The sequence below is a fragment of the Eriocheir sinensis genome, chromosome 49 (assembly GCF_024679095.1).
Source record: "Eriocheir sinensis breed Jianghai 21 chromosome 49, ASM2467909v1, whole genome shotgun sequence".
In the NCBI taxonomy this organism is placed as follows: domain Eukaryota; kingdom Metazoa; phylum Arthropoda; class Malacostraca; order Decapoda; family Varunidae; genus Eriocheir; species Eriocheir sinensis.
The window spans coordinates 10,595,407-10,611,256 of record NC_066557.1 but is presented as its reverse complement, the minus strand read 5'-3'; the positions used below and the strand labels follow the sequence as shown (position 1 = coordinate 10,611,256).

General features: G+C 41.7%; 1 protein-coding gene and 1 long non-coding RNA gene across 4 annotated transcripts in view; one reads left to right on the top strand and one right to left on the bottom strand.

The window, feature by feature from the left end:
- The window catches only part of LOC126981891 (transcription initiation factor TFIID subunit 4-like), a 36,789-nt gene that overhangs the window by 12,480 nt on the left and 8,459 nt on the right, over positions 1 to 15,850 (bottom strand). The window contains exons 3-10 of one of the 3 annotated variants that reach the window (XM_050833524.1): positions 11,025 to 11,108; positions 4,842 to 5,036; positions 4,413 to 4,628; positions 3,839 to 3,958; positions 2,966 to 3,139; positions 2,543 to 2,781; positions 1,860 to 2,050; positions 970 to 1,100 (exon numbers count right to left, since the gene is read on the bottom strand). In XM_050833524.1, coding sequence (XP_050689481.1) covers positions 970 to 1,100; positions 1,860 to 2,050; positions 2,543 to 2,781; positions 2,966 to 3,139; positions 3,839 to 3,958; positions 4,413 to 4,628; positions 4,842 to 5,036; positions 11,025 to 11,108 — 1,350 coding nt within the window. Of the gene's footprint in view, positions 1 to 969; positions 1,101 to 1,859; positions 2,051 to 2,542; positions 2,782 to 2,965; positions 3,143 to 3,838; positions 3,959 to 4,412; positions 4,629 to 4,841; positions 5,037 to 11,024; positions 11,109 to 15,850 lie in introns of all 3 variants that reach the window. The other 2 variants (XM_050833523.1, XM_050833525.1) reach the window with 2 other exon arrangements.
- Positions 5,045 to 8,275, top strand: LOC126981895 (uncharacterized). The gene is made up of 3 exons (XR_007734280.1): positions 5,045 to 5,279; positions 5,405 to 5,693; positions 5,950 to 8,275. It is a non-coding gene; the product is annotated as an uncharacterized LOC126981895 (long non-coding RNA).

Sequence of the window (15,850 nt, the reverse complement as noted above, 5' to 3'; positions counted from 1 at the left end):
AGGCAGCGTGAGGGAACTCGGAGTGACACAAGTTCAAAAAAGATGAGACACTGATGCATATTCTACATCCAACACTGCCTACCTAACTCTCCCATAAGACTGCCTTGCACAGCTTCCCCTACACCCTCACTTAATACCCTCCCACCTACCTTTTCTCTCCCCTAGTCCAGCCCAGCCTTGCAATCTATTTTAGTCTCCCATAACCTCCCTTAACCCCCCCACTATCTTTTCCGTAGTCCAACCCAGCCTTACATAGTCTGCTGGCTTTTCTCTCCCCTAGTCCAGCCCAGCCTTGCAATCCATTTTAGTCTCCCATAACCTCCCTTAACCCCCCCACTATCTTTTCTGTAATCCAACCCAGCCTTACATAGTCTGCTGCATACTCCTACAGCTTTCCTACATACTATAAAAATCATCCTACCACCTCTCATCTACCTATCATCCCAACATCTTTCTACAGTCTTCTACACCCTCCCACAGCCTTCATTGCCTTCCTACATAGCTGTACATCCCTACAACATAACATCTTACCACCTATCATCCTACAACATAACATCCCACCACCTTTTCATACATTCTCTCTCAGCATTCCACAGTCCCTTACACCCCCCCACAGCCTCAATAAAGAGCCAATTTCACAGTCCAACACAGTGTCTTCGTAACAGCCCGAACCAAACTACAGAATCCCATACAATCCAAAATGGTGAGGTCTTCAATGCCACACTAAATACACAAAACTTTTTTCTTGTGTAGTTTCATCAAATTTGTGAACTTAAATATAAACACCAGACACTATACAAGGAAATTTCGAAGGCTCTGGTATTGGTTTGGGAGCTTACTAAACCGTCATGGGGAACTGTGAAATTGGCCCTAAGACACTACACTGACTTTATAAATCACGTTACCTCCCTACAACTTAATTAACATCCCACCAACTATTGTCTAACCTCTTATCTTCCTCCCACCTACCTTAATGATCTCCAATCTGTGGTCGGAGATGACGGCGAGTTTCTCCACGATGGTCTTGAGTCTCTCCTGCGTGGCGTGCGAGACCATCGCCACCACGTCCTTCGGGGCATCGTCTAGACCATATTTTGAACCTGTGGGTGAAGATGATGATTTTTATTTACTCATTTTTTTTTTCCCACAAAGGAGACAGTAATAAAAACAATGTCAGGTTCTAATGAGTGTTTCTTCAAGTTCATGGTACAGAAGAAGAGTCAAACTACCACCAGGGCCATAAAACTACTCCTGGAAATGCCCAAAACTCCTATGAAAGTCTTGTTAAATGTGTTCTTGGGCAGTGAAATGTCTTATAATATGACCCATAATCACAAAACAATTCCTCTTTCATCCCTTTTTCTCTCTACCTCTTCTCCCCACCCTACACTCACCATGATTCCCCCCACCACCTTTTTTTTTACAGCTAAAGAAACAACTCAAGGGCAACAAAACAAGGTGTATAAAAGAAAGAAAATAAAACGCTAATCGCTGTTCCTACCGAGACAAAGGTTACGAGCGTTAAGTTACACTATGGGTCGTATCATAAGACACTTCATCGCCCAAGAACGTCTATTTGACAAGGCTTTCTCAGGAGTTGTGGGCATTTCCAGTAGTAGTTTTATGACCCTGATGGTAGTTTGACCCTTCCTCTGTACCGTGAACCTAAAGAAACACTCATTAGAACCCGACTGACCCCCTCTTTAACCTTTAGAAATAGCTGATGTGAGAAGCGAACGTATCTTATAATACCGGCCAATCTCTCTCTCTCCTCCCTCTTTCACAACACACCATCCTTTTCTCCTCCCTCTTCCTCCCCACTCCCCCAGTCTTCCTCCTCCTCCTTCGCCCCCACTCACATATCTGCCTTATCCGCTGGGTGAGTGGCGCGCTGAGGAGGAAGTTTTCGTCTTTACAGGACCGGATCTGCGTCCCCACAAAGCCGGTGGAGTCCAGGATGCGCTGTGACTCCTCCCCCAGGTTGACGCCACCCATCGCCGCCACGTCGTTGATGTCATCGTCCGCTGTGCCGCTCGACGAATAGGAACTACTGTGGGGCGGACGGACAGAGGGCTGGATTAGGGTTTGGGTTGGTGTCAAAAAGTACATATAAAAATTACTTTTATTTCATCATCCTCAAGTGATAGAAATAATTAAATACACATGAGCGAATACAAAGACTCTACACACTAATGAAATGAAATATAAAAAATAAACAAAGAACCAAAACAAACATACAAGTATAATAATTAGAAGAAAAAGAAGAAAGACTGAAGTAGAACAAGAAAGAGAAGAAAAAGAAGCAGAAAAAGAAAAAAATGAACAAAGACCCAAAACAATCATACAAGAATAACAACTAGAAGAAGAAAAAGAAGAGAAGACAGTGAAGCAGAAAAAGAAAGAGAAGAAAAAGAAGCAGAAAAAGAAGAGAAGAAAAAAAGGCAGAAAAAGAAAGAGAAGAAAAAAGAAGCAGAAAAAGAAAAAAAAGAATGAAAATGACAATAACAATGTAAAACCCGCTGGTGTCCCTTGCTTGACTGACCTATAGGTGAACAATTTGTCCTTGGCCTTGTCCTTGTCTTTGGAGGGCAGGGCCTTGTTCAGGGTGATGGTTTTGGTGGCCACCGGCACCGTGGCAGCCGCGGTGGCGGAGGCGGCGGTGGTGGTGGCGGTTGTGGCGGAGGCAGCGGTACTGGTGGTGGTTGCGGCGGTGGGTAGGGAGGCCGGGCTGTTCTGGCGCACGGTGGTCACAACTGTCTTGCCCCCGGGCATGCGCACAGGCTGGGGGAGGAGAAGGGGGGGGGGGTTACCTTACTCACTCAGTCCCTTCCTCTGTCTCTCTCCTTACCTTACATATTTTCAAACACCAGCCACATAACTCTTTCCCCCACAGTATACCTCTTCCTAACTGAACCACCCCATCACACCCCTTCCTCCCAAGCAACACCCTCGCCCTAATACACACCGTCACCACTCTGGAGGGCGTTGCGGTGGCGGCGACAGCGGTGGCGGTGGTGGTGGAGGTGGCGGGGCGCTGGACAATGGTGGCGGTGGAGACTGAGGCCGCGGCGGGAGTCGGGGTGACCATCCGCACGGCCCCTGAGGTGGTGGGTGCTACCGGCCGCGCCCCAACGGACATCTGCTGGAGAAGTAAAGGGGGGATGTTATTAGTGATGGTGGGGATGAGAGGGGAGTGGTAGAAGCAAGGTCTGAGAAGATGGAAGAGGTAACAGGGGTGATGAGTAAGGAGAATGAGTAAAGGGGAATGGTATATTTAAGGTTAAAGAAGGTTAGGACAGGAAAGTTTGGAAAGTTTCGTTTAGTCGGCGCAACATCTGTGGTCATATGCTGGAGAGAGACAAAAGGGGAAGGAATTATAGGAGAAAGGAACAGATCCCAGGAGACGGGACACAACCCCTGATTAATACCTGGTACCCATTCACTGCTGGGTGGACAGGGGCGTAGGGTATCGGAAAAGCCGCCCACATTTTTCCACTCCACCCGGGAATTGAACCTGGGCTTTCTCGGTTGTGAGCCGAGTGTGCTAACCACTGCACCATGAAGACCCCACAATGAGGAAGGAAGGAAGGATGGTGTACTGGTAATCAAGCAAGGACAAACGTAAGGCAGTGTTATCAGGAAATGAAGACAAGATGTGTGTTAAGAAGTCTTGGTGAGGAGAGGAGGAAGTGGATAGGGTTGTAATTGCAAAATCTTCAATAAATGTGACTGATTGATCGACTGAGGTAACCAGTCAGAGTGTCACAACAACAGTGGCGGTGAATAAATAAATAATATGAGTAAACCAATAATGGCTAGAGCAGGATAGGAGACTCACTGTGGGTATGACGGTGGTGACGCCCGGCACGGGGTTGACGGCGTTGAAGGGTGGCGGCCTCACGCCCTCTATGGTGAGTTCGTGCTTGGCCAGCGAGAGCCGAAGGTACGGCAAAGTTTTCTGGCAAAAAATAAAAAACATGAATCACACAAACGACAGAAGAAGAAAATATTTAAAAAAGGCAAACTCATATCTCCCAAGAACTTTGAAGGAAATCTCACAACCCAGGGGAAAAAAATAAGATGATAAAATAATAAGAAAAATCAATGAATAACACAAATGACAGTAGAAGAAAATATTAAAAAGAGGCAAACTCATATCTCCCAAGAACTTTGAAGGAAATCTCACAACCCAGGGGAAAAAATAAGATAATAAATAAAATAATAAGAAAAATCAATGAATAATAATGTAATAACAAGTTTTATTTCACCCCGAGGCAAAGAAAAGGAGTGCAGAGATAAAATCCTGCACTCAGTCAATGTTATCTCCACTCACACGGCAGGAATTAAAACAAACACACAAAATACAATCATTCACACATTCCCATTCCAACACAGTTCCCCCCACCCTTTACCTTGAGGAAGGGCACGAGGCATGGCTGCGGCGATGAGTTGAGGTCCTTCTGCAGCTCCTCCGTGAAGGCCTCGGGCTCCACCCTGCCGTCGATGAGGCCCTGGATCAGCGTGCGCACGTTACGGGCCACCGGCGCGCGCTGCTCACTCGCCAGCTTCAGCAGTGTCGCAAGGAAGTTTTTACATTTGGTTTTGGCGGACTCGGCCGATATGGTTTGCTGGGGATGGACGGAGGAAGAAGGTTAGATGAGGAACTTTTCGCTTTTTATTTTTGTATTGTTTTGTCAACCCCCTTTTTTTTCTTACTTAACTGTCATTGTCTCTTATTTAGCTCTATTTTGCAAGGAGGGAGGGAAACAGAGTAGCTCAGAGAATAAGAGAGACCAGAAGTAAACAACACAAGGCACCAGTAAACAGCGTCACGTCCTTACAGAGCCGACGGAGGTGGCTTGGGAGGGCTGTGTGACGGGGGTGGGGGTGGCCTGGGTCGCCTGCGTGGGGACAACGGTAGTGCCGGCGACAGTAGTGCCCTGGGCGACGGCGACCGTGGTGGGGGCAGTGATAGCCGGCACCGCTTGCGTGGCTATGGAGGTGGTGGTGGTGGCGGAGGACAGTGCCGCGGTGTTCTGTTGTGGGTGGATGGTATAGGGTGCGTCAGTGGTGCCTTGGGGTGTGATTCTTTTCTTTTCGTTTCTTTTCTTTCTTTTATTTTTTTTACGGGAAAGGAAGCAGTTCTAGGATAAGTTTGCTTTGGATACTTAAAGGTACTGAGATATTGGTTAAGTTTACATGGATGAGAACTGGTAATTTATGCTGGAAACTAGCAATTCAACGCAAAACCCAAGTTATCTGTTGTAAAAGTAAATAAGGTTGTTTTAGATACTTAAAGGTACTGAGTCATTGGTTAAGTTTACATGGATGAGAACTGGTAATTTATGCTGGAAACTAGCAATTCAACGCAAAACCCAAATTATCTGTTGTAAAAGTAAATAAGGTTGTTTTAGATTCTTAAAGGTACTGAGATATTGCTTAAGTTTACATGGATGAGAACTGGTAATTTATGCTGGAAACTAGCAATTCAACGCAAAACCCAAATTATCTGTTGTATAAGTAAATAAGGTTGTTTTAGATTCTTAAAGGTACTGAGATATTGCTTAAGTTTGCATGGATGAGAACTGGTAATTTATGCTGGAAACTAGCAATTCAACGCAAAACCCAAATTATCTGTTGTATAAGTAAATAAGGGTGTTTTAGATTCTTGAAGGAACCGAGTCATAAGTTAGGTTTATATGGATGAGTATTGGTGCTTTATGCTGGAAACTCGTGATTCAACGCAAAACCCAAATCATCTGTTGTAAAAGTAAATAAGGTTGTTTTAGATTCTTGAAGGAACCGAGTCATAAGTTAAGTTTATATGGATGAGTATTGGTGCTTTATGCTGGGACCTAGTGATTCAATGCTAAACCCAAATCATCTGTTGTAAAAATAAATAATACCAAGGTTGTTTTAGATTCTTGAAGGAACCGAGTCATAAGTTAGGTTTACATGGATGAGTATTGGTGCTTTATGCTGGAAACTCGTGATTCAACGCAAAACCCAAATCATCTGTTGTAAAAATAAATAATACCAAGGTTGTTTTAGATTCTTGAAGGAACCGAGTCATAAGTTAGGTTTATATGGATGAGTATTGGTGCTTTATGCTGGGACCTAGTGATTCAATGCTAAATAAAGATATGTTGTAAGAGTAAACAAATCAACCTTTAAAATATAAGACAAAACATGAACTGATCTGACTTTAAACATAAATAAATAAATGAGCAACAGATTTTGGGGTATATAAAGAAGTGAAACAAAAACTGCTGATATGAAAGTGTAGTAAAAAAAGAAATAGAATAATATGAATGGAAATAATCGCCCTTAGGAGACCTGCTACAAGAATATAGAAGTTCAGTAAAGTTAATACGATCCAAATCTCTACCAAGGTATAGAAGACTTACTAAGATTAGCATGTATACAAGAGAGAAAAGTTACAGGTTAATAAGAGATAGAAAGTTGGAAAGTTTCGTTTAGTCGGCGCAACATCTATGGTCATATGCCGGAGAGAGACAGAAGGGGAAGGAATTATAGGAGGGGTTAATGAGAGATACTACCTACATCCCTTCAATAGTTCCCCCTACAAGAAACAGAATACAAGGGAAAAAAGTAGTAATCAATTAACCTCAATAAAAAAATAGAAGATTGCAGTAGTGCTTGAACTAATGAGGATAAGATGATGGATAGTGGCAAAGATGGAATGACAATGCAAATATTCATAGGGACAAAAGTACTAATCAATTAACCTCAATTAAAAAAAAAGTACAAAATTGAAGTAATGCTTGAAGTAATGAGGACAAGAAGGTGATGGATGGTGACACAGATGGAGCGAAAATGCAAAGAATATTCAGAAGGACAAAAAAGTTAACTGCAACCCCACCGATTATAGTTTTTTGAATGTTTAAAGAAGAAATTCAATCAGTTAAAAGAATGAATTTAAACCCCTAATCACATACAGTTCTGAAAACGTTAGATGAAGAAATGATAATAATATAAAAAAAAATTAGTTCTGAAAATGTTTGAAAGAAGAAAATCAACATTGGTCAATAGAACTAAAAATACCAAATCAAACTAAAAGAATAATATAGGAAATACATATCAATTTTTCCCTGCAAAATAAAGATACAGAAAAACACTACCCATCCCACTACTCATCCCATAATTATCCCCAAAGAACAACAACCTTATAAACAAACATAAAATTAGACATAACATCCTACTGAACAACACTACATAAAGAGGGATTATATAAGTACTACAAACTACTACAATATAACAACAATAACAACTTTAAAATATCGCTTATACGTCTTCATTCACGGATTAAAAATGAGTAACCATGCAACATCCAGTGGTATTATTATTATTATTATTATTGTTATGAACCATCTCAGGCATGCCAAAAACATTACTTTAGTCTGCCCTTCATTCCTCAGCGAAGGGGGCATGAACATAGCTACACACGGGTCAGCCAGTCAGTCACATCGCCAGGCAAGCAAAATACATCAGCTACCCATCAATTTACAGCCTCTGGGATGTAAACAATCAGGGTTATTTCAGCTGTTAACACTACCAGCACAATCTTGAAGCCATGCAGTCTGGAGGAAGCAAGGTACATTAAACAAGCTCTCCCTATGTGCTGGCCTCGAGTGGGACATACGAGAACTAGAGGGGAGCAAGAGGGAAGAGGGGAACGTCTCTATGACATCCTCAGGTGGGGTATGGGTAAATGTTTATTGGCAAAGGCACTGTAACCTTACCTTTGCACACAGGAGCTATATGAGGGTAATAGGGAAGAGGGGGGATGAGGGGCACGTCTATGGCATCCTCAGGTAGGGTGTGGGCTGGTGTTTAATTGGCAAAGGTACAACATTCACCTTTGCATTTTTCAAGAGTGGCACACCTTTGCAGTTTTAAGATATAGAAAATTTTGGGGCACTAGTAAATTTCTGAGATGGGATATGATGAAAAAATTGGGCGTGAGTTCTGTTTCTCAAGGGCATTTTAGTCATGTTTTCAGAGGTGGATCAGGCAGCCGAGAGACAAGGCACAGCAGGGTAGCAAAGGGACTCCAGCGACCTTCAGACATGCAGACAAAAAAGACACGTATTCTCAAACATTACGAGGCTCACAAACCCACACTGGATAAGGCTCTAGTAGAGGTTGTTGTGAGTATTTCCATGGGTACTATTAAGACCCTAGTGATAGTTTGGCAAGGCTTCTGTATTGTGAATATGATTACAATTCATTAGAACCATTTCAGGGCTCACACACCCACTGGATAAGGCTTTAGTAGAGGTTGTTGTGAGTATTTCCATCATTTCAGGGCTCACACACCCACAACCGACCTCTTGCAGACTCCTTACGTTCTTAATTAATAAGGCTTTCGTACAAGTTGTGGGGTACTTCAGAGATTAGTTTTAGGAGCCCAGTGTGAGTTGTGGGTATTTCCAAGGGTAGTTTTATGAGTCTAGTGATAGTTTGACAAGGCTTCTGGATTGTGCATATAACAATCACTCATTAGAACCATTTCAGGGCTCCCATACACACATTTAACAAGGCTTGTGGGTACTTTCAAGGGTAGTTTTATGAGTCTAGTGATAGTTTGACAAGGCTTCTGGAATGTCAATATGATAACCACTCACAAGAACCCAACTAATCTCCTTTGAGGCCTTCGTAAATAGTTGTTGTGAGAGTCAAAAGCGTCTGAGAATACGGACCATAAACATAAAGCATCTGCAAGGGAGAATCCAATACCATAAGGTCCACAATGCAGAGAATCCAATCCTACTACCCAGCCATGTACAGCAAATCAAGTAGCAGGCAGAGGGTTAGGAAGTTCCAGGCATCTATTCCAAGCAAATTTGAGGCTTGTAAAAAGAGAAGCAACACAAGCCAAGGATATTGTCTATACAAATGCTAGGTTAAGGCAGGTTCTACAGGTACAGGAGGTAAAGGAGGGGGACGGAGGAGGGAGATGAAGGGGCAGGGCAAGGAAGCAGAATGAGACAAGGATAAGGAAAGGAAAAGTAATGAAAGAGGAGATTTTTGGGTGAAGGAGGAAAAGGACAAAAGAAAGAAAGAGGGAGGTCCAAGGAGATGACTGATAGAAGGGTAATAAAGGAAATAGAGAAGGGAAGGAGGAAGTAAAGAACAGATTGTTGGATAAAGAACATGGGAAAGAAAGGAGGAAGAAGAGAGGACAAAAGGTAGAATGGAAGAGAAATGGAGAAAGAGGAAGGACCAAGGAGGAGGAGGAGAACAAGAAAGGAAGGAAATAGAGAATGTAGGAAGAGAAGGAGACATGAGCATAAAATAGGTTACAGAATAGAAGAGAAATGAAGAAAAATAAAGAACTGAGAGAGAGAGGAGAGGGAGGAGGAGTTTGACAGCACAAGAAAGAAAATAGAAAGGGAATGAAGGAAAAGGACAGAAATAGGTTGTAAAATGAAAGGGAAATCAAGGAAAAGAAACGACTGAGGAGGAGAAGGAGGAGTATGACAGATGGAAGGGAGAAAAAAAAAGGAACAGAGGAGGAAAAGGACCAACATTGCAGCGTAAAATAGGTTGTAAAACGAAAGGGAAATGAAGGAAGAAAAAAGACAGGAGGAGGAGGAGGAGTATGACAGCTGGAAGGGATATAAAAAAAAAGAAAGGGAGCAGGAAAAGGACAAACATGGCAGCGTAAAACAGGTTGCACGCGAGCACTGCGTGACTCGACATAACACTGCAGGCCGTAAGCTTAGCCGGGCAGACGACTGGGCCCAGAAAAATGTGCGTAAAAGAGAAAATATGAAGAGAATTAACGTGCAATGAGGGGGAGGGAGAGGGAGAGGGAGGGATTAAACTCAAGTGGAAGGAGGAGGAGGAGGAGGAGGACTGGCTAAGAGAACACTACTTGGAGGACTAAACTACAAAAAAAGAAGTATAAAAAAAAGACATGCAACTACGAGGGAAAATATCTGGAAAAATAAAAGGAATAAATCAAAGGAAAATTAAAGGAAAAAAAAACCCTAAAGATCCCAACATAACCAAAACAAAAAACAGAGGGAGGGAAAAAAATCTACTCAACAGATAACATAAAAAAGAATACCAAAGACAAGGAGGAACAAAGAACGTAGCATAGTGGATAAAAAGAACAATAAAAGGGACTGCTGAAGGGGGGGGTAGGGGGAAAGGTGCATTAGGGGGGCTGTGAGTAAGGGCAGGTGTGTGTGTAAGTGGTTAAGTAAGGGTAGGTGTGTGTGTGTGTACTCGTAAGTAGGTAAGTAAGGACAGATGTGTGTGTATAAGTGGTTGCGTTAAGTATACCATATTTTTTTATATCGGAGACACACTTTCAATTTTCTCTCTTAAGGCAAAGAAATCAGCCAAAAATACATAAATAAATAAGTGTAACGTTGCTCGATTTTCAAGGTTAACTTAAGAAAAAAGTGGTTTTCTTTCATTGTGCAGGATATGAGACAATTTTCAAGGCATACTTAAGAAAAGCATCATATCAGACATCAAAATATATGGTAGACCTAATGAGCAGAGAGTGTGCGTGTCGGGGTAACTTGGGAATATATATCTATTTTTTCTTTTATTTTATTTTTAAGATTGTCTGGCAACTGGAGTTTGAGATAAAAATGTTTGTATTATGCATGTGTGTTAGTGTGTATGTGTATTTACCTAACTGTATATCTGTGTGTATGTGTATTTACCTAATTGTATATCTGTGTGTATGTGTATTTACCTAACTGTATATCTGTGTGTATGTGTATTTACCTAACTGTATTTCTGTGCATATGGGTATTTACCTAGTTATATTTGTGTGTGTGTGTGTGTGTGTGTGTGTGTGTGTGTGTGTGTGTTTACCTAGTTATATTTGTGTGTGTGTGTGTGTGTGTGTGTGTGTGTGTGTGTGTGTGCTTCAGAGTCCATGCAGGTGTGTAAAGAGCCTAGAGTATATGTGTGTGCGTGTGTGCGAGGAAGAGAGGGGGGAGGTAGGTGGTGGGGGAGGGAGGGAGGGAGGGACATACACTGGCTTGTGACTGAAGGAGGATGGCTGTTGGCCGTGCCCCGGCAGACGTCGCCATCACCGACCTCACTGCCACCGACCCCGCCTGGATGATGCAACACAAAAAACACCTCTATCAAGCAAGGCACACACAGCACAGGGCGGCGGGGCTAGGACCAGGCCAGGACTGCAGGGAAGGAGGTGATGAGGGGGGGTGCAGGAGATGAGGGGCAGCAGGAAGTGGTGGAGGTGGTGGTGGTGGTGATGAGATGAAAAGTGCAGGAAACAGGGATGGACAGTGCAGGGTAAGGTGACAGTGGTTGTGGGGCAGGGAACGGTGCAGGAATCAAGAGGAGTAGCAGGAAGTTGTGGTGGAATGGGTAGACTCCAAGATAAGGTGGTGGTGGCGGTGGTGAGGGAGGGAGAGCAGCACGGGACACAGGAGTGGACAGGCTGAAGGAGGGGCTGGTGATGGTGGTGGAGGAACACTGACAAAGAGGAGAGGTATTTAATCATTTTATAGCTGCTTTCTATTTTTGGTATTTTTCTCAAATTTGATTTTTTTTGGTTGTTCATTAGAGTGTTTTGAGGCCTCATTTGCTATGTAAATAACAGCAAAACAATAGTAATAATATGCTCAATGTGATGAAGTGTGGAAAGTTGGAAACATAAGGGGGATCAAGGGGGCAGAGCCCCCTGTAGGTAAGAGTATGAGCACTCCTATTAGATTTCACCAGTGGTGAGCAGCAGCTCTCAGCTGCTGCGGGAGGTTATGGGATACTCAGCCCCCACAGTTGCACGGGTTCCCCCACACACGCATTTCATTGCTACTTTCACATTTCTTTTGCTCTACATACTTTTTTCCGTGGTTTTCCGGAAGGTTTGAAGGTTAATAAAACATATATATGACAACAGAAGAGCAGTTGGTTAAGTAGGAAATAAGATATTGGCGCATTACTGGAGCCAACCTCTACCCAACTGTCATGATCATATTGTGGATATTACTCAATTCCACAACAAATGATGCCTCAAAACACTAATGAACTAAATGCTATCAAATGGCTGAAAAAAATAGTAAGCGGCAATAAAAGATATATTAACCAGGGGAAAACTAGAATATTGGGGAACAGAGAGAACAGAAGAACGGGGGGACTAGAACATTAAGGTGTAGACAGGAAAACGATACTGATGCGAAAGAGGAACAAGACATGGATTAGAAGGATGAGGGTGTATGATGCTGTGAAAGGGGAGGTGTGGGTGTAGGGGAGTGCAGGTGGGAGAACGAAGGCAAAACAGTGGTCAGGTCAAGGTGCAGGTTAGGGTCACACGCGCACACACACACACACACACACATACCGGTATATACACTTTGAATGAGGAAAGGAAGTTAATGAAGGGGAAAGCAAGGGCGGGTGAGGAGGAAAACACAGTGCGAGTGTGCAAAGATGAGTGGATGATGGGAAGGTTGGGTGAGGTGGGTGAGGGGGGAGGGGGCGGAGGGAGTGTAAGGGACCTGGAACAATCAAGCGACAGTCTTCACAAACTCTACAGGAGCCACACAGCACCACAGATGACGAGCCACAGTTTTGCCGCACCTCTAAACTAATAACGCGGTCGTCCCTCAAATAGTATGGTTTCGGTTTTCTGTGGATTTCCGTAGAAGATTTTTTTTTAGGATTTTTAAATTTCCCAACAAGCAGGAAATTCAATAATCCTTACAAGATCTTCTATGACAATCTGTATAAAACCGAAACCGAACTATTGGAAACCGTACTATCTGAGGGATGACTGTAATAATAATAATAATAATAATAATAATAATAATAATAATAATAGAATTCCAAGTGACCTCTTCTGGATATCTCAGCTTTATATCAACACTAATAAAGCTTTTTTCACCCTGAGGCATAAAGAAAAAATTATATACAAAAAAATAGATGGAGGTGAAAGAGTGCCAATATTTTTCATTTGTTTTTCATTAGTCATCATCATCATCAGTCTCCTTACTCCCTCAATGTATAAGTTTAGGATATTACTAGGTAGCAGCGGGGATCATGTTTCTTTATGGTCCCTCTAAGCGAGAAAAATGGGGAAAAGTCATCACTCACACAAACCATTTCAAAATATATATCAAAGCATTTCTGATCGGTTTATGCATCTTTTTTTTAATCACGGCACAAATTTGGCCTGTCGCTGCTACACGGTAAAGCCACAAATTTGGCCCGTCGCTGCCACACAGTAAAGCCACAAATTTGGCCCATCGCTGCTACCATTTTAAGGCCTTGGCAAAATCACTAGATCAATTTTCTCACATTCCCAACTTTCACTGGTGGTGTGAGGGATAAATTAATGATTATTTTCTTTATATATGACTTTGGTAATAAATCAAAGCACAACTGTAGGAAAATTATCACTTTTAAGAGAGGGATAAATAAATGGTTCTTTTGCATGCATAATTTTGGTAATATAAAAATGAAAAACTGAGGCATTTAAGAGATTTCTTTTCATATGTATCTTTGGTAATATGGAAACTCAAAACTGGGGCAAAACTATTCCTTTTAAACCAGTAGCAGCAACGGGCCAAATTTGTGGCTTTACCGTGTAGCAGCGACAGGCCAAATTTGTGGCTTTACCGTGTAGCAGCGACAGGCCAAATTTGTGGCTTTACCGTGTAGCAGTGACGAGCCAAATTTGTGGCTTTACTGTGTAGCAGCGACAGGCCAAATTTGTGCCATGATTTAAACCCCCCAAAATAGAAGATACATAAACTGATCACAAATGCTTTGATATACATTATGAAATGGTTTGAGTAAGTGATGATTTTTTTTCTCATTATTCTCGCTAAGAGGGACCATTAAGAAACATGATCCCCGCTGCTACCGGGTTAACAGAGGGATAAATAAATAAATGGTTCTTTTACATAAATAATTTTGGTAATCAATTCAAAACTTGGCCAAAACTGTGACTTCTTAACGGTAAACACACCACAACACTCCTGCACACACCTGACCACACACACGCACACACACACACACACACATGAACCCCAACCCACACCCACGCACACGCACACACACAAGACAGGTTGACATGCTTACATCTATACAAGACGTACACAACCAAGAAAATCAGTGTTTTAATCGTTAATACTGAATTAGTTGACAACACACACACACACAGGTCACTGCCACCCTGACAAAGCTAGACAAAAATATAAGTGTGAGTATGAACTAATTAATCCTAGGGTGAACATCTTTATACAACACTAGTAAAACACACTGTTACACTATATACAAATTAATAGGCACCCTGGAGTGGAGATATACACACCTAACATCAGATTATATAAAAAAAAACACCATTGCATTATAAAATTTTGACTAAGATAAAACAACATCAAATTATATATATAGAGAAAAACACCATTAAGTCGCGTAGAAATTTAACGGTAAGGTGAAAAAGAAACCTGTCATCGAATTATATAAAGAAAAACATCACTGTGCCCGACAGAAATTTAAAAGCAAAACCTAACATCAAATTTTAGAAGGAAAACATTTTTATACTCTATAGAAATTTGACCATAAGACCTATCAAATAATAAAAAGAAAAGCACCACCTCTATAAATTCAACTGCATGACCTAATTTCAAATAATAAGACGAAAAACACCATTATTCCCTATAGAAATTTACCGGTAAGATGGAAAAGAATCCTAACAACAAATTAAATAAAAAAATAAAATAAAATACCATTATGCCCTATAGAAATTTACCGGTAAGATGGAAAAGAATCCTAACAACAAATTAAATAAAAAAATAAAATAAAATACCATTATGCCCTATAGAAATTTACCGGTAACATGGAAAAGAACCCTAACAACAAATTATATATAAAAACGCCATTATGCCCTACAGAAATTTAACCCAGAGGTGCTAAAGAAACAAAGACTTAATTTTCTGCGGCTGTACCGAACATCAAATTTAGAAAAACACAAACCATTATGTCCTATACAAATCTAACCTTTTAAAATGACAAACAAACGAAGACCTCACATAAAAATCACACTTTCGCACATGGTAGAAAGGACAGGAGAAAAACCTATTCTTATTCACACTAAGGGTAGGAAAGTGACCCACCAACCTACCCCCTTGATCCCAACCTGCCCAAAACCCATTCAGCAGTAACTCATTGGGGTTGGAATCTTCTGTTTAAGCTAGGAAGGGACTGGAATCTATGAGTGTGAAGATGCTATTAATTTCTGGGCATTGGATTGGAAAGTTTAGAATCTGTGAAGCTTAGAGACTGGTATTTAACTATGCAAGGGCGGTAATAAGTTTAGGGGTCTGGAATCTGTTACTTCTAAGCTAGTAAGAGATTGGATTCTATGAGCATTAGGGTGATATTAATTTCAGGACTTGATTAGAAGGCTCAGAATCTGGAAGGCTAAATAAGACTGGAATCCATCTGTCCAAGACCAATACTAACTAGAAGGGACTGGAATCTGTTACTTCTAAGCTAGTAAGAGATTGGATTCTATGAGCATTTGGGTGATACTGATTTCAGGACTTGATTAGAAGGCTCAGAATCTGGAAGGCTAAATAAGACTGGGATCCATCTGTACAAGACCAATACTAACTAGAAAGGACTGGAATCTGATACCTCTAAGCTAGTAAGCAGAATCTGGAAGGCTAAATAAGACTGGGATCCATCTGTACAAGATCAATACTAACTAGAAAGGACTGGAATCTGATACCTCTAAGCTAGTAAGGGACTGGAATCTATGAGTGTTAGGATGCTCTTTATTTTAGGACATTGGATAATCTGGACACTATATTTACCAGGGTTGTGC